The sequence below is a fragment of the Macaca thibetana genome, chromosome 7, assembly GCF_024542745.1.
Source record: "Macaca thibetana thibetana isolate TM-01 chromosome 7, ASM2454274v1, whole genome shotgun sequence".
In the NCBI taxonomy this organism is placed as follows: Eukaryota; Metazoa; Chordata; class Mammalia; order Primates; family Cercopithecidae; genus Macaca; species Macaca thibetana.
In genome coordinates, this window is record NC_065584.1 from 100,263,596 (window position 1) to 100,288,579 (window position 24,984).

Genomic DNA, 24,984 nt, shown 5'->3' on the forward strand with positions numbered 1-24,984 from the left:
TCAGCGTGTTAGCCAGGATGGTCTCGATCTCCTGACCTCGTGATCCGCCCGTCTCGGCCTCCCAAAGTGCTGGGATTACAGGCTTGAGCCACCGCGCCCGGCCAAAACCCTTTCTTTATTAAAAACACCAAAAAAAAAAAAAAAAAAAAAAAATGAGCAGAGTGTGGTGGTGTGCATTTGTAATCCCAGCTACTCGGGAGGCAGAGGCTGCAGTGATCCAAGAGCGCAGCCTCCCGAAGTGTCGCCTGGGCGACAGAGCCAGACCCTATCTCAAAAAATATTAAACTATCCTAATAAATCGTTTAGGGTACAGACTCCCATATGCTGGGCCTTCAACACTTTTGTCTTTATATTGGAAGTCGTCTGTGGCCTCTGCGGAGAGGGCGCTTGGGGGGGGGGGTTGGGATTGGTGGCCAGCTGAGCCTGGTTGAAGGACGGTTTGGGCCGCGCCCACCACCCTAGCCTGTTTCAAGGAGGGGTAAGCCCAGCGTGAGGCTCATTGGCTCGACAGGGGCACGTGATGGGTTCTGAGCCAATCCGTGGAAGGTAAAAGCTGCTTCCTGTTTGGGCATCTGTCCGCCGCGGGTCTGGTTTTGAGCTGCTGCGGTCCCGGACTGAGGTGGGTGGCGGGGTCCGCCCGTCTTGGGGGTCACTCCTCGTCAACCCTTTAGCTCGGGTCTTAATGAATGTCCTCTCGGCGGTTCTAATCCGAACTCTACCCCCCCGGGTTCTTGCAGGGGCGGGACCACCTGGTCCAACCTCTGCCTTGGTCCAACGCCTCCCGGAGGTTTCAGTCCATTTCACAGACCGGGCGTAGGCCTTGGGACCAGAGCGGCCCTCGCAGGGAGGTGAACAGGGCTGCGGCCGTCGCGCCCCGGGCAGCGACGTCACCGCCCTTGCCGGGGATTGGCCGCCTCGCGTCGCACGCCCTTCATACCTTTTCTCCCCGTGGCTGTCGGCGCCCGCTGGGCGGGAGGCCTATTCGGAGGCGGCAGCTCTGCGGCTTGGCGTTTCCTCCAAGGCTGCCCACCAGAAGGACCTGTCCAAGAGGGTGGAGGGCATAGGGTCAAGATCAAGGTCAGAGGCCCCATTAGGTTGGGAGAGGACACGGAAGGGGTTAGGAGCCCAGGAACTGGGGTCGCAGGAGACCCAAGATCTGACTTCAGAGACCTGAAAATGCCAGTGCAATTCTGCTTCAGCCCGGGTGCGGCGGCTCACGCCTGTAATCCTAGCACTTTGGGAGGCCGATGTGGTCGGATCGCTCGAGCCCAGGAGTTCGAGACCAGCCTGGGCAGCATAGCGAGACCTCTGTCTCTATTATATAAATAATTAAAACAAAAACAAAAACAAAAAAACCTGCTCCAGCCGAATCTGCTTGAAGTGGCGTTGCTGTTGTAACCGTCAGACTGTGTTTGTCTCCCCATTTAAGGATTAGCTCCTTGGGAGCAGACAACTGTCCTCACTGGCACAGAGGAGGAGCGCTCAGTAAATTCTTGCTGGACGAATAAACGACTAGATAAGGTACAGTTGAAATCGTGTCTGTATAACTTTCTCAAAACCAACAAGATGTCCAGGGATAATTTTTTTGTCAACGCTAAATACTGGATTCAGTAAGCTCATACTGTGTGTTTATCATGGCATGTACTCGCACCAAACCCTTTATTTGCATTTATTAGAATTCTGTGAGGTAGGTTCAAACAGCACCGCCCCCACTTCCCTTTGTAAACTGAAGAAAGGCAACTGGACTCAGGTTAATTGGCCAAGGTCACAAGGCCCCACTAAGTTGCAGAGGCACTGCCTCCCAAACGCTCTTCTGCGTTCCACTGTGGGGTGAGGGGCAGAGCACTGTGTGTGGAGTTCGTGGGACCTGATTTCAGTCCTCTGCCCGTCTCTGTCTAGCTATGAGTGTGTAAGGGTTATTTTCTCTGGGAATCGCCTCTGTAAAACGACCATTTTGGTTCCCAAGATTACATGGGATAAAGTGCCAGATGCTGGGAAGCTGCGGGACGGGGTGGGGGTGTCGGGGGCGCTCGGATCCTAGTCCAGTGCCTAAAGGACAGGCCACTTCGTACCCACTTTGTGGCACGCTGAGCTTGAGCCAAAAGGGAGGACAGGGAAAGTGCCTCACTAAATATTTGAGAATCTTTGTAAATCTGGTAGGGCATTAGCTAGGGCGCCTGCTCAGCGAAACGTTGTGGCACGGACTCTGCCTTTGTGGTTAGGAGAATGATAGTTTCGCTATTTTATAGATAAGGCAACTCCAGCCCCTGGAAGGCCAGAGACTTGCCAGTGTCCCACTAGCGGGCTCTTTACAAGAATCTCCCTGGGCCCGCCGCAGCCAGGTGGCGGACTGAAGAGCGCGCTGCTGGGGCATGGCGGAGGAGCGGCCAGGGGCCTGGTTCGGCTTCGGTTTTTGCGGCTTCGGGCAGGAGCTGGGCTCCGGACGCGGGCACCAGGTGCACAGCCCTAGTCCTCTGCGGGCGGGCGTCGACGTCTGCCGCGTGAGCGCGAGCTGGAGCTACACCGCCTTCGTGACTCGTGAGCGCTCCCCGCCCCGTCCCCACTTATTCCAGCAGCACTCTCCAGTCGCCTCCCCTCACCGCTGTGGTCAGTCCAGGGTGTCTTCCCCATTCAGGCCGCCAGCCCCACATTCTGGGTTGGTCCCCAGTTCGGCCCCTTCCCAGGAACACCCCCCGACCCCGCCTCCATTCTGGCCACCCTGCCCCAATCTAGACCAGCCCCCAGCGCCGCCCCCAATTCTAGGCCCTCGGTGCCTGTCCCTTACCCTCCCTAGCCCTCTCTCCGCCCGGCAGGTGGAGGCCGCGTGGAGCTGTCGGGCTCAGCCAGCGGCGCGGCGGGCGGCTGCAGGGACGCGTGGGCCTCGGAGGGGCTCCTCCTGGTGCTGCGCGCTGGGCCGGGGCCGGAGGCGTTACTGCAGGCCTGGGCGCCCGACTCGGCGCTGCGTGGGGAGCCCTTGTGGGCCCACAATGTGGTGCCCGAGGCCGTAGAGGAAGACGATCCGGGCGGTGAGGCCCAGATTGGGAGGTTACCCCTGTTGCCCTGCGCCCGTGCCTACGTGAGCCCGCGGCCTCCCTTCTACCGGCCTCTGGCTCCGCAGCTGCGGGCGCGCCAGCTGGAGCTGGGCGCCGAGCACGCGTTGCTGCTAGACGCGGCTGGTCAGGTGTTCTCCTGGGGCGGGGGCAGGTGAGCGGGGCCGGGGGCAGGTGAGGGCTGGTGATTGGAGAAGCAAGCGGAGGGGGTCCCCTTAATGTGACTGTAGCTGACGAGGGTCTCCCTTGCTTAGGCATGGACAGCTGGGCCATGGGACCCTGGAGGCAGAGCTGGAGCCACGGCTATTGGAGGCGTTGCAGGGCCTAACCATGGCTGAGGTGGCCGCAGGGGGCTGGCATTCTGTGTGTGTGAGTGGTGAGTGACTTAGGGCTTCTCCAGACGAGCTCATGATCTTGTGCAAACCTTCCTCCTCGTTTTCCAGTTTGGGTAGGTGGCCTACCCAGGCCTCCTTCCAAATTCATCCATCCATCGCCAGTCAGTTATGACTCCTAAATACCTCTCATCCTCGGCCTCCTCTGCTTGCACCATCGCCCACTCATACCTGGACTCTGAAGTTTGTTCCTAGCTTCTCTGTTGCTGGTTTCACTGCCCCTCCTCTCCTCTCCCCACCTGCTACCAGTGAGGACTGTCTTTTAACAGTGCTCCTGAGGGAGTATGGAGTGTGAAGGGGCAGCTGAGCCAAGGAGAAGGGAGAAAGCTGCAGTTGCCTAGGGGACCATGACATGTGGCACAGAGTGGACACTGGGGTGCCCAGCAGATACCAGGATGGTGATGAGTGTGTCCATGTGGTGGTGCCACAGCTGGCCGGAGTGAGGAGTTTCACTTGGTGATCCAGGTGCAGCTCCTTCCTAGGCTGTTAAGAGTCCATGCAGAGAGGATGAGGCTGGGAACAGATGATCTTTGCCTGTGTCCGGGGCGCTCAATTCTGGCTGCTACTTAGATTACCTGGAATCTTAAAAAGCTACCAATGCCAGGGGGGCCGGGCGTAGGGGCTCACGCCTGTAATCCCAGCACTTTGGGAGGCAAAGGCGAGCGGATCGCGAGATCAGGAGTTCGAGACCAGCCTGACCAACATGGTGAAACCCCGTCTCAAAAAAAAAAAAATACAAAATTAGCTGGGCGCAGTGGTGCGCACCTGTAGTCCCGGCTACTCGGGAGGCTGAGGCAGGAGAATCGTTTGAACCTGGGAAGTGGAGGTTGCAGTGAGCCGAGATCGTGCCACTGCACTCCAGCCTGGGCGACAGAGTGAGACTCTGTCTCAAACAAAAACAAAAAACTACCAGTGCCTGCTGGGTGCGGTGGTTCATGCCTGTAATCCCAGCACTTTGGGAGGCCAAGGCGGATAGATCACAAGGTCAGGAGATGGAGACCATCCTGGCCAACATGGTGAAACCCCATCTCTACTAAACATACAAAAATTAGCTGGGCGTGGTGGCATGTGCCTGTAGTCCCAGCTACTCAGGAGGCTGAGGCAAGAGAATTGCTTGAACGCGGGAGGTGGAGGTTGCAGTGAGCCGAGATCATGCCATTACACTCCAGCTTGGGCAACAGAGTGAGACTCAGTCTCAAAAAAAAAAAAAAAAAAAAAAAAAAAACCAATGCCTTCCCTGGCACCATATTCTCATGGAACCAGCCTGGGCTGGTTGCCAAGCTCAGGAAACCGTGGGCTGAGCCTGGCCACCATGGCAAAACCTCATCTTTGTACCAAAATATGAAAATGAGCTGGACGGCCGGGCGCGGTGGCTCAAGCCTGTAATCCCAGCACTTTGGGAGGCCGAGACGGGCGGATCATGAGGTCAGGAGATCGAGACCATCCTGGCTAACACGGTGAAACCCCGTCTCTACTAAAAATACAAGAAAATTAGCCGGGCGAGGTGGCGGGCGCCTGTAGTCCCAGCTACTCGGGAGGCTGAGGCAGGAGAATGGCGTGAACCCGGGGGAGCGGAGCTTGCAGTGAGCCGAGATCGCGCCACTGCACTCCAGCCTGGGGCACAGAGCAAGACTCCGCGTCAAAAAAAAAAAAAAAAAAAAAAAAAAAAAAAAAAAAAAAGAAAATGAGCTGGACGTGGTGGCTCGTGCCTGTGGTCCCAGCTACTCGGGAGGCTGAGGCTGGAGGATCACTTGAGCCGTGAGTGGAGGTTGCAGTGAGCGAAGATCATGCCACTGCACTCCAGTCTGGGTGACAGAGTGAGACTGTCTCAAAGAAAAAAACAAACCCTGGGCTGGAGAGAAGAGAGACCAGAGGGCTGGAAACAACCCACTGAGATGCCCTGCACTCAAGGCCCAGAAGGAGTTTGAGGCCTTTAGTGTAGAGATTGAAGCATGGACGCATCCCGCCAGACTTCCTAGTTTCAGATCATTGCTGGGGCCCTGGGACCTTGGGCCTGGTACTTAACCCCTCTGTGTCGTGAATAAAATAGGGATCCTGCGTAAATGGCGATACTGTCATAAAACTACCTGTAGGGCCATTGTGAGAATTAAGTGATTATATTTGAAAAGCACATGAAACATCAGCATGGATTAAGCACTTCATAAAATCAGCTATTAGAAATTTTTAGAATTAGGCAGCTGTTCCAACCAAAAAGCTCTAGTGTTGTGGGAGGCCAGGAAGGGGAGAGCTGTACATGGCTTTCAACAGGACCGCTGCGGGTGCAGTTGAAAAAGGGGCACAGGCCGGCCCAGTGGTGGTTTTATTTATTTATTTAGAGGGATTTTGCCATATTGCTGAGGCTAGTCTGGAACTTTTGAGCTCAAGTGATCCACCCATCTGAACCTCCCAAAGTGCTGGGTTACAGGCATGCGCCACCACACCTGGCCCTGGCCCTGTGGTTTTGAAAGGGAGACCACTGTGGCACTTACAGGGATACGTTTCTAAAATGCAGGGCAATTTGGCAGCATAAGAATGGAAGTGGAAGGTCCACTAAGGGCCTTAAAGGGTGATCTGAAGGCATTGAGGGAGATGGGAACCTAAGACAAGACCCTGGGGCCTGAGAGGAAGCACCTTGGCCTGGAGTGCCGCCTTGGGCAGGGCAGGCTTTAGTTGTCCCCATGAGCGGATGGGATGGGGAAGGGAGTTTGGATGTATGCAGGGGGTTCACAGTCTGCTTCACGTGTCCCCTTGATGTCTTTCAGAGACTGGGGATATTTATATCTGGGGCTGGAATGAATCGGGGCAGCTGGCCCTGCCCACCAGGAACCTGGCAGAGGATGGAGAGACTGTCGCAAGGGAAGGTGAGGGTCAACTCGGCTCCCACAGCTGTCTCCCCAGGATGTGGCTGTCATTCCTAACTCCTGGCTGTATGCTGGCCTCAGAGCTACACTGCTCAGATGGAGCATGTGAGCCCCTTACGGGAGGGAGCATTGGCAAGGCTGATGCCGGTCTTGGCACAACACACTTGTGTGGTAGTGCCAACCCTGCCTGTAGAATGTAGGGGTTGGGAGCACCAGATTTGGAGCTAGACAGTCATGTGCCTCAGAGCTGTTGTGGTAATAAGTGACAGCGTGAATAAGGTTTAGCTCAGGTCTCAGTTGGCGTTCACATCATTATTACTATAATTCTAAAGCCACAGGACTGAATGAAGATGGTTCTCAGGTGAAGAGAACGGGCCGGGTTGAGGATGGAGCCCCTGCCCCCTTCATAGCCGTCCAGCCCTTCCCAGCATTACTGGATCTCCCCTTGGGCTCAGATGCAGTCAAGGTCAGCTGTGGATCCCGGCACACAGCTGTGGTGACACGTGAGTGGGGCTGGGAGGCTGGTTTAGGATGGAGCGGGAAGGCACTCCACGCCACTCGAGCTGCTGTGGAAAGGGGTGTGGCTGACGGAAAAACTTCTGTTATAAGGCTTCTGTGGCTCATACAGAGCAGCTACCTTGCTCAGTGGATAAGCCCCAACCCCCGTGTTGTTTCACAGTAGTTCCCCAGCCTGTCAAGCTCAGAAGATTCTTCCTTCTGGTGGGAGGGTGACGCTCTCTGTCCTCCGTACATGGCCACAGACACATTCCCTGCCCGCCGCCACCTCTGACAGCAGGGTCTGTCCGGTCCAGCATGGAGGAAGACTGTGGCGCTCGGTAGTTGGGGCACACGGGAAGATCCGCCACTTTTTCCGTTGGGATCCTTTGCCATGCCACGTGATCAGCCAGTTGTTGAGAATATGTTGTTCTACGCCAGGCACACCTCATGACGATTGTAATGTGCTAGCGGTGGGCTGTGCCAAGCCAGGCTGGATAAATGCCTTGCCAAAGAACAGTAGTGACAACTATTGATTGTTCTTTTGCTTTCAGGAACAGGGGAGCTCTACACCTGGGGCTGGGGTAAGTAAAAGGATTGTTTTTGTGACCATGAAACCAAGGGGAAGACAGACCTGGGAGTATAGGGCAGGTGACAGAGCCACCAAGACTAGAGGAAGCAGGGGCCTCGGCCAGGTCACTGGGAGGACCAGGACTGCTCCCTCCCTGGGGTTGGAACAGACGTAGGCACACTCAGTCCGAGACCAGACAGGGGAGACATGGAGAGGATATCGGTACCACCTGCCTACCTCTCTGAAAGACTGTCTTAAGGGAGTATCCAACCAGCATTTACAAAGCAGCTTTTTGTGGATGTGACACTGGGTGGATAAAAAGGTATGATGGAAATGTGTGCTCTGAACATCTTAGCTTGGGTAGCAGGGAAGTCTGGAGGAGCACCTTGCCTGGAGTGGCTGGTCGCCACTAGCCTCTTGGGGATACCCAAGTTTGCCTTGCTCTGGGTCTCCTGGAGTCACAGAGCAGTGGGGCATAATCCCAGCACCTCATTTGATAGTCTGGGCCCCTTCCTGGAGGGAAAGAAGCAGCAAGACCCAGTGGAAACTATGGCAAAGGGGCTGGTTTCACTTTAGGTAAATATGGACAGCTGGGCCACGAGGACACCACCAGCTTGGATTGGCCCCGCCGTGTGGAATACTTTGTAGATAAGCAACTCCAAGTAAAGGCTGTCACCTGTGGGCCCTGGAACACCTACGTGTATGCCGTGGAGAAAGGGAAGAGCTGACGTGTGTATGTATTATGTATATATAACACCTGTGAAACCCCCCATTCAGGTCAAGGAAAACCATTGCCTGCACCCCAAGGGCCCCGTATTTGCCCCTTCCCATCACAGTCCTGCCTTTCACCCTCAAGCACCATCCTAAAATTGTCTGCACTTTAGAAACACCTGGAGAAAGTTGAAAACTCTGCTGCCTAAGATCAGCATCAATGAAACAATGAAATCAATGAAACAATGAAATCAGAGCCTCTGAGTGTGTGGCCTAGATACTGGTAGATTCAAAGCTCCGCCCACCTCACCCCAGGTAATTTGATGTGTAGCTGAGATTGGGGCACATTCCAGGTCATCTTCCTTTGTCAGTCACTTTCCTGCTTTCGTTTGAATTTTCTCAGCCTTGCATGCATCCTTATACAACATAGTTGTGTTTGCTTTTGAGTATTAGATAAATGGAAACCTGTATATGCGCTTTTGTGTCGTTTTTGTCACTCAGCGTTGTGTGATCCATCCTTGTTGGGTCCTGGAGTTCTTTCATTTTTAATGCTATATGGTGTTCCATTGTATGAATAATACCTCAAGTGATACGGTTTTGTTGATGGTCATTTTGTTTCTGATTTTAGTCATTCCACATAATACTTTTGAGCAGTCTTCTGCACACGTGCACAGGTTCCTTTGCAGAACATTGAGTTGAATTGCTAAGTCAAGAGAGACCTTTAATTTTACTAGATAACTGTTTTCCACCAGCAGGGTGGTGTCTACTGTGGCTGAAATGTCAGGTAGATGCACACTGGTTTTAATTTGCATTTCCCTGAATACTGATGAGGTTGAGTAGCTTTTCATTTGTGTATTGGATGGCTGGCATGGTGGCTCACACCTGTAGTCCCAGCACTTTGGGAGGCTAAGTGGGGTGATTGCTTGAGGTGAAGAGTTCATATGTTTCTTGGCCATTTGGAGTTTTTCTGTTGTGAAGTGCCTGTTCAAGTTTTCTGGCCTTTCAAAATGTTCTGTATTTTCCTTAGTGATTTTTCTTTTGGATATTTCAGATCCAAGTCTTTTGAGAGTTAGTATTCAGAGCATCTTCTGCTACCATGTAGTTTGTTGTTTCAGTCTCTCCTGGTATTACCAATTTTTGTTTGATACTTAGGTGATGCTTACTCCATGGCAGGTAAGGCTCAAAGTGCTTTACAAGTATTAACTTATTTTGATAAAGTAAGTTTAACATCAGTAGTTTTCTTTATGGTTAAATTGTATTTCTGCATGTGTGTGTCTGTGGTTTAGCAAATGTTTCCCACCCATGGGGTCTTTAAGTTTTTTTTTTCTCTTTTTTATTGTGGTAAAATATACTGAACATAAAATGTATGTTCAATAAAAGAAAATTTTTTTTAACCATTTTTAAGTACATAGTTCAGTGACATATGCATTTACTGTGCGGCAACCGTCACTATGCATTTCCAGAACTTTTTCATCATTCCATGCTGAGACTCTTGCACATTAAACACTTAACTCCCCACTCTCCCCTTCCCCAGCCCCTGGCAACCACAGTCCTAACCTTCTGTTTCTATGACTACTGTAAGTGCCTCATGTAAGTGTAATCCCATAGTATTTGTCTTTTCATGACTGGCTTATTTCACTTAGCAGCATGTCCTCCAAGTTCATCCATGATGTAGCTTATGTATCCGGACTTCCTGCCTTTTAAAGGCTAAGATTCTGTTGTACGTGTGTGCTGCATTTTATTCATCCGTGCATTGGTGGATAGTTGAGTTGTTCACTACAGTGAATAATGCTGCTGTGAACATGGGTGTACAACTTTGAGTCTCTGCTTTCAGTTCTTTTGGATATATACCCAGAATGGAATTGCTTGTGTGGTAATTCTAATTTTTTTTGAGGAACTGCCCTACTGTTTCCCACAGAGGCTGCATCATTTTACATTCCCACTAGAAGTGTACACGAATCCTAATTTCTCCACATCTATACTTGTTTTCTATTTGTTGGTTAATAGCCATCCTAATGGGTATGAAGTGGGTTTCATTGTAGGTTTTGTTTTTTTTTTTTTTGGACAGGGTCTCTTTGTTGCCCAGGCTGGAGTACAGCCTCCACCTCCTGGGTTTAAGCCATCCTCCCGGGTAGCTGGGGCTACAGGCACGTGCCACCACATCTGGCTAGTTTTTTGTATTTTTAGTAGAGATGGGGTTGTGCCATGTTGCCCAGGCTGGTCTCGAACTGCTGGGCTCATGCGATCCACTTGCCTTAGCCTCCCAAAGTACTAGGATTATAGGCATGAGCCATCACGCCCAGCCAAGCCATTTTTTAAAATGGACAGAAGTCAACAAAGATGACAAAAGGATGGCAAATAAGCATATGAAAAGATGCTCTACATCATTAGTCATTAGGGAATTGTAAATGGAAACAATAGTGAGACACCACTTCATACACAGAATAACTAGAATTATATAAAGGCTGAACATACCAACTGTTGGTGAAAATGTGGAGAAATTGGAACCTTCATACATTACTGGTAGGAATGTACAATGGTACAACTGCTTTGGCAGGCATGTAAAATGGTACAACTGCTTTGGCAAACAGTTTGGCATTTCTTTTTTCTTTGAGATGGAGTCTTGCTCTGTTGCCCAGGCTGGAGTGCAGTGGCACAGTCTTGGCTCACTGCAACCTCCACCTCCTGAGTTCAAGCAATTCTCCTGCCTCAGCCTCCTGAATAGCTGAGCTTACAGGTGTGTGCCACCACACCCAGCTAATTTTTGTATTTTTAGTAGAGACGGGGGTTTCACCATGTTGGCCAGACTGGTCTTGAACTCCTGACCTTGTGATCTGCCCACCTTAGCCTCCCAAAGTGCTGGGATTACAGGCATGAGCCACCATGCCAGCCCAGTTTGGCATTTCTTAAAAAGTTAAGTGTTTACCTACCACAGATGTGATCCAGCCATTTCACTCCTAGGTATTTATCCAGAAAAAAATATATATCCATACAAAAACTTGTATATGAATGTTTATAGCAGCCTTATTTTTAATAGCCAAAAACTGGAGAAAAGCCAAATGTGAAAAATAAACCTAATAAATAAACCTGTAGAAAATGCAAACTAATCTGTAGTAACAAAGAAATTGGTGGGCCGGGTACAGTGGCTCATGCCTGTAATCCCAGCACTTTGGGAGGCTGAGGTGGGTGGATCATGAGGTCAGGAGATCGAGACCATCCTGGCTAACACAGTGAAACCCTGTCTCTACTAAAAATACAAAAATTTACTGGGTGTGGTGGCACACGCCTGCAGTCCGAGCTACTCGGGAGGCTGAGGCAGGAGAATCCCTTGAACCTGGGAGGCAGAGTTGAGATCGCGCCACTGCACTCCAGCCTGGCAAGAACGAGACTCCATGTCAAAAAAAAAATCAGTGGTTGCTGTGCAGGGTGAGGCTGGGAAGGAGGAATGAGAAAGGGGTGGGAGGAAACTTCTGGGGTATATATGCTTGGTTAACTTGACTGTAGTGATGGTTTTTCTGTCTTACCCTTCACATGTGTACAGTTTATATCCATCCTCCCTCAGTAATGCTGTTGAAGTTGGGCAGCCTCCCCATATTGAGACAAATGACATTGAAGCCAGAAGCTTCCTAGGACTCCCTTTGCTCTTTACACATCAGGGGTTAGGTTTTATATTTCTCACAAAAAATTAGAATAAGAGATATTTTTTTTTTTGGAGACGGAGTCTCGCTCTGCCCAGGCTGGGGTGCAGTGGCCAGATCTCAGCTCACTGCAAGCTCTGCCTCCCGGGTTCATGCCATTCTCCTGCCTCAGCCTCCCGAGTAGCTGGGACTACAGGCGCCCGCCACCTCGCCCGGCTAGTTTTTTGTATTTTTTAGTAGAGACGGGGTTTCACCGTGTTAGCCAGGATGGTCTCGATCTCCTGACCTTGTGATCCGCCCGTCTCGGCCTCCCAAAGTGCTGGGATTACAGGCTTGAGCCACCGCGCCCGGCGAGATATTCTTAATTTAGAAATGTACCAGAGAGTGTTTTAAAAATCACACTCTGCCAGGTGTGGTGGCTCACGCCTGTCATCCCAGCACTTTGGGAGGCAGGCAGATCATCTGAGGTCAGGAGTTCAAGACCAGCCTGGCCAACATGGTGAAACCCTGTCTCTACTAAAAATATAAAAATTAGTCAGGTGTGGTGATGCGTGCCTGTAATTCCAGCGAATCAGGAGGCTGAGGCAGGAGAATTGCTTGAACCTGGGAGGTGGAAGTTGCAGGGAACCAAAATAGTGCCACTGTACTTCAGCCTGGGCGATGGAGTGAGACTCAAAAAAAAAAAAAAAATCACATTCCTGACTAAAAATTTCCAGGAGGCCGGGCGCGGTGGCGGTGGCTCACGCCTGTAATCCCAGCACTTTGGGAGGCCGAGGCGGGTGGATCATGAGGTCAGATCGAGACCATCCTGGCTAACAAGGTGAAACCCCGTCTCTACTAAAAATGCAAAAAATTAGCCGGACGTGGTGGCGGGCGCCTGTAGTACCAGCTACTCGGGAGGTTGAGGCAGGAGAATGGCATGAACCCAGGAGGCGGAGCTTGCTGTGAGCCGAGATCGTGCCACAGCACTCCAGCCTGGGCAGAGCAAGACTCCGTCTCAAAAAAAAATTTCCAGGAGGTTCTTTTAGTTTTTTCTGTTTCTGTTTTTTACACACAGACCAACCAACTCAAAAAGTGACTGGGGATAAAAAGGAAACACCACACTGTATCTTTTTGAAATGTAAGTATACAGATTTTAATTTATTTTTAAGAATAATTTTATATTTTAAAAACAGGACACGTACTGTATGAGTAAACAAGTGTGGCTGACACAGACCAAGTCCACACTGGTAAGCTTTTGAGAACCATTTACACTATGTTGACAGTAGTACTGCTGCAGGCAGACAGAGGAAGAATAAATAATAGTGCTTCAAGAAGAGTAGTGATTGAGAGGGTAGGTAAAGAGGGCATCTCATCGTGGATGCTAGAGCAGGAATAACTCCCCAGTAGTGACATGTGCAAAGTTCCAGATCTCCACGACAAAGACAGCCCAACCCATTGGAACAAACAGACTCCCAATGCAGCTGGCAACTGCAGGGGTAGAAGAACTCAGGCAAAGTAGGCACAGGAATGGGGAGATGGGAGCCAGGGACAAACGCTGAGGAAAGCATTCCAACAAGCATGTGTGTTCATACATGCATACCCCCAACAAAGGGCATTGCACTGTGTAACAGAACTGAACACAATTTAACAAAGCAGTTCCCAGCCTTCCTGTCACCTCTTTGGCAGTAGGGCAGGCCATCTCAACTTCAGACACACAGACATTCTCATCAGGAGGAAGGCTGTCCTGTGTGGTGGGGACAAAGCTTCAGGTGAGAGCAAAGCTATGATAGCTACAGCATTAATTGAACATGCCTAAACAAAAAAGATGTTAATTACTAGTTACAGGTATACATGCCAAAATTACCCCAGGGATGGGCATAGTCAGTCATTTTCCTACACAGTGGTGAAATAAAACAAGCTTTGATCATGCTTCAGCAAGTAGAATTATGTGGTAGAGGTCAGGCCCCATATGCTAAAATTTGCACTTCCTGCCATAAACTTTTAATGTATTTAAGTCAAAACCAAGTCTCCTAGGACCACCAAACCTATGATGGACTTTCATCTGTAACACTCATTCACATCTTTAAGTTAGGCCCATGGTCATGGAACCTGTCCAGGGTTTCAAGCACGCCTATGCTGAAGAAAAACTACGGTCACCCCCATATAACTAGGTCCAGTCTAGGCACAGGAAGCCCCAGCTGGTTGACTGATCAGGGCTTCTCAGGACTGGATGTTGGTTGAATTGAGGATTCCAGAAGTAGCATCAGATTTGGAAGCCTTTGAAAGTTCTCGCTGTTGAAAAATAAATAACATCAGTGGCAATACTGCCTCTATTACACATGCCCCACCCTTCTAAGTATGGTTAAGTGTCAGCAAAAGGTCCCTTGAAGGCAGTTTCTCTGAGATCCCCAGCCTGGCATAGGCTGCGTTAGGAGTAAAAGGCGAAGAACTCTGAGCACCATTCTATTAGTCATAGACAGAGTGCATGTACACGCATGCCTGTGATCCCTTTCCTCAGCCAGTCCCTTCTGTTACACCTCAGAGAAGAGAAATCCTTCATACAGTCATGCACCACATAATGACGTTTCAGTTAACAACAGGCCACATACACTATGGTGGTCCCATAAGATTATACCGTATTTTTACTGTACCTTTTCTTATGTTTAGATACACAAATACTTACCATTGCGTTACAACTGCCTACAGTATCCCAGCCTGAATCAAAAAAACCCACAATTGCCTATAGTATTCTTTCTGTAACATGCTGCCCAGGTTTGTAGCCTAGGAGGAAAACGCCATACCATATAGCTTAGGTGTGTAGGCTGTACTGTCTAGGACTGTTAAGTACACACTGATATGTGCACAATGAAATTGGCCCACACATTCTCAGAACATATCCCTGTCATTAAGTGAGGCATGACTCTACTTCACAAAGCTACTTTAGAGTCGTCAAGTAGGCAACAAGCTTTGGTCTCCTGAAGCCCTCTATAAAACAATGGGCCAGAACATATATCTACCAATCCCTGGGGCTGAGGCCTTGTAACCTGCTGGTGATTTGATCTCATGCTGGAGCACATGGTATAGCAGCAAAAGATAAAGCATGAATGGCCATTGAGAAAGACAGATATTAGCAGAGGTTAGTTTACCGGCTTTGGTGCTGCCTGGTGGAGTCTATCAGCCATAGCAACTCAAACCAGATGAACCTACCTAGGACTAGCCACAGAGATAGGCAGGTACATTTAAGCCTCAACTAGATAAAATGGGCCTTGGTTGAACAAGCAAAAAAGAGAAAGCTGGACCTCTGTCCAGCAGTCAGCCAGAGTGACACACACCCACTTTTATAGGTAGAAGCACCACCAGCCATGTAATTTGAAAAACTTGCTGGAGTAGGAAGCCAGTTTCAGTGATTAAAATTAGCTGCAGCCTTGGCCAACTGTTCCATTCTCCATCCCTGCAGCAATTAAGAGGGGAGGCAGGCTAGGGGTTTAACTCAACATCCCCTCAAGGGTGAGGGACATCCTCACCTCTTGCTAGTAAAATATTGAGAGAAGAGAAGATAGATTAAGTAAAAGGCAGTGTAATTAGGTGTTAGCAGATATAGAGTAGGATACTAGGAAGTGAAGAGCATTCTGGAAAAACTTGCTTCCAATGCTTCATCTATGCTTCAGTAGCTCAGTGTATGGAAAGAGGCAAAGGTGAGGAAATCGGCATTAGCTAGCTGAGAATAGACAGAGCTGGCAGTTGAGCCCTGAGGTTAGGAAGGCATATACTCCAGGAAATAATCAGCACACAGGCCAAGAGCCTCATTGTAGGCAGCACACAGCTGGGGCTCCCTTCCCCATGTGATGGGGCCTCTATTCTTTCCAGCTACTGCAGGCCTTTGATGTCACAATTGGGGAGGGTCAAGGTTTTCTGTTACAACACGATTTAAAACTGCCTGACTTTAGGGGCTGAGAATCCAATTCAAGTCTGAACAAATTTTCTTATTAATCTGTTGTGAATGTAAATCAGATGTGTTTTTTTTGAGTCCATGATAGGAATTCCTGCTTCCTTTGTAACACTGCCGAGATTATTGGTTAGTGTAGCCCTGTGCCCAGATGAATGAAGCCAGCAGATGACAGATCAGTTTGGAAAAGGGACATGGGACGTGCAGGGGTTGCCATACAGACCTGAAGCCCAACAGTGGAACTGTCAGAGAGGGACGGATCCTTCTAAGAACAAAGAATTGAGACAATTACCAAGAACTCCACCAAGAGAGCACCAGGGCAGTGATAGAGGGGTTGCCTCCCGCAGCCAGGGAATGGTATATATTAAGCAGAAGGATCCAGGTTCAATGTCTAGTTGCTGCTGCCAACTTCCTTCCTATACAACCCCCCCTTAAATCACACCCACCCCGCCATGGTCAAAGCAGGAAAGGGATTCTCAGCCTCCAAGGTAGCTGCCCTAGCTAACAGCCTGGGTGCCCCTGGGAAGATACCCACTCTGCCCCAACTGTGTGCTCCCCAGAGACTGGTAGATATTAGAAAAGGTGAATTACCGCAAACTCAGAATAGGTGCTGGCAACAGAATTAATGCTGAAGTTGCGCTGGAGGGGGGCCGAGCCAGGGTACCCACCACTCAGGATGCTGCCGTTGAGCTCCAGGTTCTCCTTGTTGGCTCCATGCCTGCCAGTACGGGGTGTTTTCTTCCCTGAACAGGTGGAAGCAGCAACTGGCTGCAGAGAAAGGAAAGAGATCCATGTATCCTCCTTCTAATGAACGTGCACACACAATACCTGCACTGGTCAACGGCTGAGACTATCTTTATATTCATGTCTAGAATCCTATACTTTTTAGTTAAAAAAAATATATATATGGCGCTGGGTGTGGCTCACGCCTATAATCCCAACACTTTGGGAGGCCAAGGCAGGAGGATTGCTTGAGGCCACATGTTCAAGACCAGCCTGGGAAACATAACAGAACCCCATCTCTAGAAAAAAATTTTTTAAAATATGAATTCTTGATTTACAGAACACCTATCTTGTGCATAGTCTAATAAAATATTTGAAAGACTGTGCTTTACCACATACTTTTCAACATCTCTACTGAGTACTTGGCATGTCTAGTGATCTGGTTTCACTGGGCTGGAACCCACATGTAGGGGACCTAGCTCCATACCAGCTGAAGACTGGGCTTGGAATTGAGTCGGCTTGGAATTGAGTCCACAGTGACCCTGCCTGATCTTCAGTTTCCCAGACATCCCAGTGCTTCTCATGATACCAGTGGGGCTCAGAGTGACTGTTCTCTTTTTTTGCACATTAATTTTGGACCATTATTTAATGGTGAGCTAGCTTATATCTGTCAACTCTCAGCATGTAAGTAAGAACCAGGCCGGGCGCGGTGGCTCACGCCTGTAATCCCAGCACTTTGGGAGGCCGAGGCGGGCGGATCACAAGGTCAGGAGATCGAGACCACGGTGAAACCCCGTCTCTACTAAAAATACAAAAAATTAGCCGGGCGCGGTGGCGGGCGCCTGTAGTCCCAGCTACTCAGGAGGCTGAGGCAGGAGAATGGTGTAAACCCAGGAGGCGGAGCTTGCAGTGAGCCGAGATCGCGCCACTGCACTCCAGCCTGGGCGACAGAGCGAGACTCCGTCTCAAAAAACAAAAAAAACAAACAAACAAACAAACAAAAAACAAAAAAAAAGTAAGAACCAAATCCAGGGATCTTAGAATCCAGAACAAGTAGGTGGGGCCTCTGGGTGAACAGGCTAGGGATGCATGTGAGGATGTGCTTAGACACAGGGCATACTAACCTTGCTGCCAGAAGGAGGAAGTCGAGACACAGGGGAGTGGTAGATTGTCCCTCCAAAGATAGGCCGAATGCTACTATTGGCCGTAGCATTGGACATGGTGGTAGTGTTCAGCTAGAGAGAACACACGGGTTACTTATGTGCAGTAACATCCTCAGCATTTCCAGCAACCCGTCTCTACCCTACAGAGAAATGACTATTGGAGGCAGTCCAGGGAAGATGGGTTTACATGGTGAAGGGCCTGCTGTGTCTAATACTGCATAGGTTTGAAGAAACCTGTGGAAAATTTTCAAAGCCTATTGATATCCAGCAAATGGAAATGTAAAATGGTACAACCACTGTGGCACAAGACATCTAGCATACGACCCAGCCATTCTACTCTCAGGTGTCTCTACCCAAAAGAAACGAAAGCAGAGATCCATACAAAGACTTAGATGTAAATGTTCATAGCAGCTACCTGCAACAGCCAAAAGCTGGAAACAACCAAATACCCATCAGCAGGTAAGTGGACAAACTGTGGCAAATTCATACAGTGGAATGAATATTGATATGCAATAAAAAGGAGTGACCTTTTGATACATTCAACAACAGAGATGAATCTATACTAAATGAAAGAAGCCAGACAAAAAAGAATATATACTGCGGGATTCTATGTAAAATGTTTCAAAATGCAAACATCTGTAGTTAAAGAGTAAATCCTTACTTGCCACAGCTAGAGGCTGGGGGCAAATCAGGAGCCAGAGAAGGAGGGAGGTAATACAAAGAGGCACTAGGAAACTTTGGGGACCATGGAAATGTTCATTATCTAACTTATGGTGACAGTTTCATTATGTAAACGTACATATGTCAAAACTTACATGCTAATAAGAGCTCTAAACGTTTTTGAGATGGGGGTCTCACTCTGTCACCCAGGCTGGAGTACAGTGGTACAATCTTGGTTCACTGCAGCCTCAACCTTCTGGGCTCAAGCAATCCTCCAACCCCAGCCTCCTCAGTAGCTGGGACCACAGGTGTGTGCCACCACAACCAGCTAATTTTTGTGTTTTTAGTAGAGATGGGGCTTCAACATGTTACCCAGGCTAGTCTCCGAACTTCTGAGTTCAAGCAATCCCCCTACCTTGGCTTCCTAAAGTATTAGGATTACAGGCTTGAGCTACTGCGCCCAGCCAAAACTTTTTTTTTTTTTAATTAAAAAAACTCTAGGTAGCTGGGCACAGTGGCTCATGTCTGCAATCCAGCACTTTGGAAGGCCGAGGTGGGTGGATCATCTGAGGTCGGGAGTATGAGACCAGCCTGACCAACATGGAGAAACCCCATTTCTACTAAAAATAAAAAATTAGCCGGGTGTGGTAGCGCATACCTGTAATCCCAGCTACTCAGGAGGCTGAGGCAGGATAATTGCTTGAACCCGGGAGGTGGAGGTTCATGCCTGTAATCCCAGCACTTTGGGAGGCTGAGGCAGGAGGATCTTCTGAGGTCCAGAGATTGAGACCATCCTGGCCAACAAAGTGAAACCCCATCTCTACTAAAAATACAAAAATTAGGTGGGCATGGTGGCACAGGCCTGTAGTCCCAGCTACTCAGGAGGCTGAGGCACAAGAATCACCTGAACCCAGGAGGCGGAGGTTGCAGTGAGCCGAGATCACGCTACTGCACTCCAGCTTGGCAACAGAGCAAGACTCCATCTCAAAAACAAAAACAAAAAAAACACACACATTTTAGGCCAGGCACAGTGGCTCATCACCTGTAATCCCAGCACTTTGGGAGGCTGAGGCAGGAGGATTGCTTGTGCTCAGGAGTTTGAGACCAGCCTGGACAACTTAGTGAGACCTTGTTTCTACTAAAACTCAAAAAACCGCCCCCCCCCCCCCCCCAAAAAAAAATTAGCTGGGTATGGTGGCATGTGCCTGTAAGTCTCAGCTACGTAGGAGGCTGAGGTTAGCGAATCACTTGAGCCCAGGAGGTTGAGCTGCAGTGAGCCATTATGGCACCACTGCATTCCAGTGTGGGCGACAGAGCAAGACGCTCTCTAAAAATAATTTATGTTATAAAATATGAGTAGGGAGAAGAAATAATGCTTTTATTTATCAAAAAGAAAAAAGTAGGTCAGGCGCAGAGGCTCACGCTTGTAATCCTAGCACTTTGAAAGTAGAGGTGGGTGGATCACCTGAGGTCAGGAATTCAAGACCAGCCTAGCTAACATGGAGAAACCCTGTCTCTACTAAAAATACAAAATTAGCTGGGCATGGTGGCACATGCCCGTAATCCCAGTTACTTGGGAGGCTGAGGCAGGAGAATCGCTTGAACCTAGGAGGCAGAGGCTGTAGTGAGCTGAGAACATGCCATTGCACTCCAGCCTAGGCAACAAGAGAGAAACTGTCTCAAAAAAATAAAAATAAATAAATAAATAAATAATAAATAAAGTCCTCTCTGACTCTGTGCTGTAGAGATGAAGAATCATTACATGTTTCATTTAGTAAGTAAGCATGAACGTTGTTTTTCACATGGTACAACATGGCCACCTCTTGGCCTTACAGGGAAAACAGCATTACAGGTTTTTGGGAAAACCAATGAAGCTTTCTTTTCATCATTACCAGAATGTTAGCAATCATTCCCCCCTACCCCTCAAATTTAATGCAAGGACTCAAGCGCAGACACCAAAGCTGGCCACTCTGTGACTGTCACTATAAGCCGCTATTTAGCCTTCCATTCACTCTCAAGTGGACTTGACATGAAGGTACAGAAGAACCCTTTCCCCTCTCTGCAGGACAGAGGGCAAGAGATGTAGGGAAAAGAAAGATTAGACTGTTACTGTGTCTATGTAGAAAAGGAAGACATAAGAAACTCCATTTTGATCTGCACTAAGAAAAATTGTTTTGCCTTGAGATGCTGTTAATCTGCAACTTTAGCCCCAACCCTGTACTCACAGAAATGTGCTATATGGAATCAAGGTTTAAGGGATTTAGGGCTGTGCAGGATGTGCCTTGTTAACAGTATGTTTACAGGCAGTATGCTTGGTAAAAGTCATCGCCGTTCTCCATTCTCGATTAACCAGGGGCACAATGCACAGCGGAAAGCTGCAGGGACCCCTGCCCAAGAAAGCCTGGGTATTGTCCAGGTATTTTCCCCCACTGAGACAGCCAGAGATAGGGCCTTGTGGGAATGGAAAGACCTGACCGTCCCCTAACCCGACACCCATAAAGGGTCTGTGCTGAGGAGGATTAGTAAAAGAGGAAGGCCTCCGTCTCCTGCATGCCCCTGGGAACGGAATGTCTCGGTGTAAAACCCGATCATATATTTGTTCTATTCTGAGACAGGAGAAAACCGCCCTGTGGCTGGAGGCGAGATATGCTGGCGGCAATACTGTCCTGTTACCCTTTACTACACTGAGATGTTTGGGTGGAGAGAAGCATAAATCTGGCCTACATGCACATCCAAGGCACAGTACTTTCCCTTGAACTTATTTGTGACACAGATTCCTTTGCTCATATGTTTTCCTGCTGACCTTCTCCCCACTATCACCCTGTCCTCCTGCTGCATTCCCCTTGCTGAGACAGTGAAAATAATAAAAAATACTGAGGGAACTCAGAGACCGGTGCGGGTGTGGGTCCTCTGTATGCTGAGCGCTCGTCCCCTGGGCCCACTGTTCTTTCTCTGTACTTTGTGTGTGTCTTATTTCTTTTCTGTCTCTCGTCCCACCTGACTAGAAATACCTACGGGTATGGAGGGGCTGGCTCCGTTCAAAGAGGTGGCTGGGACTACCCTCACCCACTCCCTTGAAATCAGTGCTTCCGTAAGCCTTGTGTTTACCTTACGTGCTTTGCCCGGTGTGTTGGGAGCCAGTCCTCGCCGCTTGCTCGGTGTTCGAGGAGCGCTGCCATAGAGCATCTCTGTCTCTGTCTGTTTTTTGTTCTTGAGTTGCTGCGTGAAAGTCAGAAGCAACAGTGATACATCTTAGGAAGAGAGCAGGTCTGGGATGGCAACAGAAGCAGGACCATGTCTCCGCCCATGTCTCCGCAGCCAGAGCTAAAAAGAGCTGCCACAGGCTCCCTATTCAACAAACCCTGGTCCCTGGCAGAGACTCTGGGCTGCTCAGATTACCATCTTCCTCTTATCCCAATTTGTGCTCACGTTCACACTTACTCTTTCCTGCTTGGCTCTCTCTTTCTCCAATCGATGCATCTCCCATTGTTCTGCCACATACTCCATGAATTTCTGCCCATTCACCATAAATGCCTTTGAATGTTCCTGTTCCCATAGTTCAATTCGTGCCTTCAACTCTTCTTCCAGCTGAGACCAGAAATAAGGACATGTTAATTACTTCAACTCTTTAGTGTAAAGCCCAAATGAAATGATTTCTCTAGAGAGTGACTCCTCCTCCCCAGAGCATCACTAGCCTCATCTCAGGTAGCTGGGCCCACATAGGTACAGGTCAGAGTGACCAGAAATCAAAGCCCGGGGACATTTCATTCACACAACATACAAGAGTGGAAAATGGCAAGAACCCAAAGTTTGACCGCTAAGGTTTTGGCGCCTGAAGTTGGAGGCAGCACAGTAAAGATCAGCAATATGAAATAGGCAGTGAACATTAGGAGCAGGACTCTGAAATCAGACATAATGGGGTTCAATCTGGAATCACCGTCTTTACTGGCTGTGAAGCAGTGAGCAAATTTATGTAACTTTTTTTTTTTTTTTTTGGGACAGTCTGCTGCCTAAGCTGGAGTGCAGTGGCACGATCTCGGCTCACTGCAACCTCCACCTCTCGGGTTCAAGCGATTCTTGTGCCTCAGCCTCCTGAGTAGCTGGGATTAATAGGCATACACCACGCCTGGTTAATTTTTGTATTTTTAGTAGAGATGGGGTTTCGTCATGTTGGCCAGGCTGGTCTCGAACTGCTGGCCTCCCAAAGCCCTGGGATTACAGGAGTGAGCCACCATGCCTGGCCAGATTTACCTAACTTCTTAGTACCTCAGTTTCCTCATCTGTAAAAATAGAAATAATACCAACCTCATAGGGATGTTGTGAGGAATAGATGAATTACTAAATGAGAGTGTTTTGAAATGATATCCCTGACTTAACTCAAAAAAATGGTGGTATTATCAAAGTGGAAAATGGTAATGAAGCCCACAGGACTCTCTCTCTCAAAGGCTTTCCTTATGTTACTGGCTGAATTGTGTTTCTCCCCAAATTCAAATGTTGAAGCCTTAACCCCCAGTACCTCAGATTGTGACTGTGTTTGGAGACAGCGTCATTAAAAAGAGAATTAAGGCCAAGTGTGCTGGCTCATTCCTATAATCCTAGCATTCCTGAGGCCGAGATGGGAGGATTGCTTGAGGCCAGAAGTCCAAGACCAGCCTGGTCAACATAGCAAGACCCCATCTCTTGAAGAAACAAAAAAAGAATTCAGTTAAAATGAGGTCATTAGGTGGGCCCTAATCTCATATGACTGGGAGTAATTAGGCCACACATATCGCGGGAAAACCATGTGAAGACACGGAGAAGACGACGACCATTTACAAAGCCAAGGAGAGAGGCCTCAGAAGAAATGACATGTTGTCATCAGATTTGCAGTTTCTAGAGTTGTGAGAAAATAAGTTGCTGTTGTCAAAGCTGCCCAGTACGTAGTGTTTTCTGTTTTTTTTTTTTTTTTTTTTTTTTTGAGACGGAGTCTCTCACTCTGTGGCCCAGGCTGGAGTGCAGTGGCGTGGTCTTGGCTCACTGCAATCTCTGCCTCCTGGGTTCAAGCGATTCTCTGCTTCAGCCTGCTGAGTAGCTGGGATTACAGGTGCCCGCCACCATGCCTGGCTAATTTTTGTATTTTTAGTAGAGACCAGGCTGGTCTTGAACTCCTGACCTCGTGATCCGCCAGCCTCCCAAAGTGCTGGGATTACAGGCGTGAGCCACCACACCCGGCCTGTAGTGCTTTATTATGGCAGTCCTAGCAAACGAATACGCCTTGATACACAGTTGCGTATACTGAATATATAACTTATCTCTGCCTAAGCTTTGAAGAAAATCATTTTGGGGCTAAACAATAGAAAGAAAAAGACATACAAATAGTGAGGTATCTTTGTAACCAAGCACCAAAAACCCTTAGCAATAATATTACCTTAGGAAGCATTTTCTGGAGCTTGGCTCGTTGTTTTTCTTCTTTTAGAAGATTTCCTCCTCGGTTTGTAAATCGATTCGGATCTGAAGCTTTCCTCTGTGAAAAGTACATTTTAATTAGTAGAAAGCCTGGCACCATGAGACCAATAACTTCTGTTAAGAGTCTTTGTTCTTGCTGGGCACAGTGGCTCACACCTATAATCCCAGCACTTTGGGAGGCCGAGGCGGGCGGATCACCTGAGGTCGACAGTTCGAGACTAGCCTGGCCAACATGGTGAAACCCCATCTCTACTAAGAGTAAAAAAATTAGTGGGCCTGGTAGCAGTCACCTGTAGTCCCAGCTACTCGGGAGACTGAGGCAGGAGAATCACTTGAACCCGGGTGGCGTGCAGTGAGCCGAGATCACGCCACTACCCTCCAGCCTGAGCAACAAGTGAGACTCAAAAAATAAATAAATAAATAAAAATAAATAGTTAAAGCTTCTCATCCTTTTTAACTTTTTATTAACTTTTCTGTTTTTTACTGTCGTCTTCTTTCTAGTCAAGTAATGCAATGGGACAGGAACAAATCTGTAACTGGCTGTGATCACTGAGTTATAAACGCCACTACTCTTGGACCAGCATGTGTTTTCTTTTAGAACATATATAGTATATCAGAACAGTAATGCAAGTATATAGCTTGTAATTATAAATTAGGTATGTATACTCAAAAATAGGGGCACATAAGCAGAAAAATTTAGAAGACATTCTTGAAAATTAAATTGTTTCCCTTCCATACTGCTTGATTGGTGATAGCCAATTGTTACTAGACAGGATGGTAATTCATTTCTTGTTTTCTTCTTAAATACTGGCATGTCAACAAAGGTTGCTGCCTTAGCTCCTTATTTATGTTTTTTTTTTTTTTTGAGACGGAGTCCTGCTTTGTCACCCAGGCTGGAGTGCAGTGCCTTGATCTGGGCTCACTGCAAGCTCCGGCTCCTGGGTTCATGACATTCTTCTCCCACAGCCTCCCAAGTAGCTGGGACTACAAGCGCCCACCACCATGCCTGGCTAATTTTTTGTATTTTTTTATTACAGACAGGGTTTCACCATGTTAGCCAGGATGGACTCGATATCCTGACCTGTGATCCGCCCGCCTCGGCCTCCCAAAGTGCTGGGATTACAGGCATGAGCCACCGTGCCCGGCCTCCTTATTTATGTTTACTCTTCTTTTTGTTGTAACCAGAAGTAAAGAATAACTGAGGACAAAGACATCTGTTCTTAAACAGCTGTAAGATATCCCATAGTTCTCTCCACTTCTGAGTCCTACTTTGCTGCCTGTAAACTTGAAGGAGTTGAATTCAGATTCTCTGAAGGCCCTGTGAGCTCTAACAGGGCCAGCATGAAC

General features: G+C 48.6%; 2 protein-coding genes across 10 annotated transcripts in view; one reads left to right on the forward strand and one right to left on the reverse strand.

The window, feature by feature from the left end:
* The first annotated feature begins 442 nt into the window (after window positions 1-442).
* On the forward strand, window positions 443-9,489 carry RCCD1 (RCC1 domain containing 1). Of its 2 annotated transcripts, XM_050797620.1 has the most exons (9): window positions 443-619; window positions 1,430-1,521; window positions 2,250-2,538; window positions 2,814-3,204; window positions 3,305-3,426; window positions 6,205-6,303; window positions 6,636-6,806; window positions 7,353-7,382; window positions 7,946-9,489. In XM_050797620.1, exons 3-9 carry the CDS (start codon window positions 2,373-2,375, stop codon window positions 8,095-8,097), a joined length of 1,131 nt encoding a protein of 376 aa, XP_050653577.1. In that variant the 5' UTR covers window positions 443-619; window positions 1,430-1,521; window positions 2,250-2,372; the 3' UTR covers window positions 8,098-9,489. The 2 variants fall into 2 exon arrangements, with proteins under 2 accessions (XP_050653577.1, XP_050653578.1); XM_050797621.1 differs by lacking the exon at window positions 1,430-1,521.
* Window positions 9,490-12,828: 3,339 nt separating this feature from the next.
* The window catches only part of PRC1 (protein regulator of cytokinesis 1), a 28,938-nt gene continuing 16,782 nt past the window's right edge, over window positions 12,829-24,984 (reverse strand). Inside the window, exons 9-15 of one of the 8 annotated variants that reach the window (XM_050797611.1) lie at window positions 23,600-23,695; window positions 21,634-21,780; window positions 21,301-21,411; window positions 17,494-17,604; window positions 16,238-16,414; window positions 15,870-15,911; window positions 12,829-13,444 (exon numbers count right to left, since the gene is read on the reverse strand). In XM_050797611.1, the coding sequence (XP_050653568.1) occupies window positions 13,082-13,444; window positions 15,870-15,911; window positions 16,238-16,414; window positions 17,494-17,604; window positions 21,301-21,411; window positions 21,634-21,780; window positions 23,600-23,695 (1,047 nt within the window). In that variant the 3' untranslated portion in view covers window positions 12,829-13,081. Of the gene's footprint in view, window positions 15,912-16,237; window positions 16,415-17,493; window positions 17,605-21,300; window positions 21,412-21,633; window positions 21,781-23,599; window positions 23,696-24,984 lie in introns of all 8 variants that reach the window. The other 7 variants (XM_050797614.1, XM_050797618.1, XM_050797619.1 and 4 more) reach the window with 7 other exon arrangements.

Bases quoted from the DNA above. Each gene is read 5' to 3' on its own strand.
- RCCD1 (XM_050797620.1), top strand. From the start codon at position 2,373: ATGGCGGAGGAGCGGCCAGGGGCCTGGTTCGGCTTCGGTTTTTGCGGC. The intron at 2,539-2,813 runs GTGAGCGCTCCC...TCCGCCCGGCAG, and splicing joins CTACACCGCCTTCGTGACTC to GTGGAGGCCGCGTGGAGCTG. The intron at 3,427-6,204 runs GTGAGTGACTTA...GATGTCTTTCAG, and splicing joins GCATTCTGTGTGTGTGAGTG to AGACTGGGGATATTTATATC.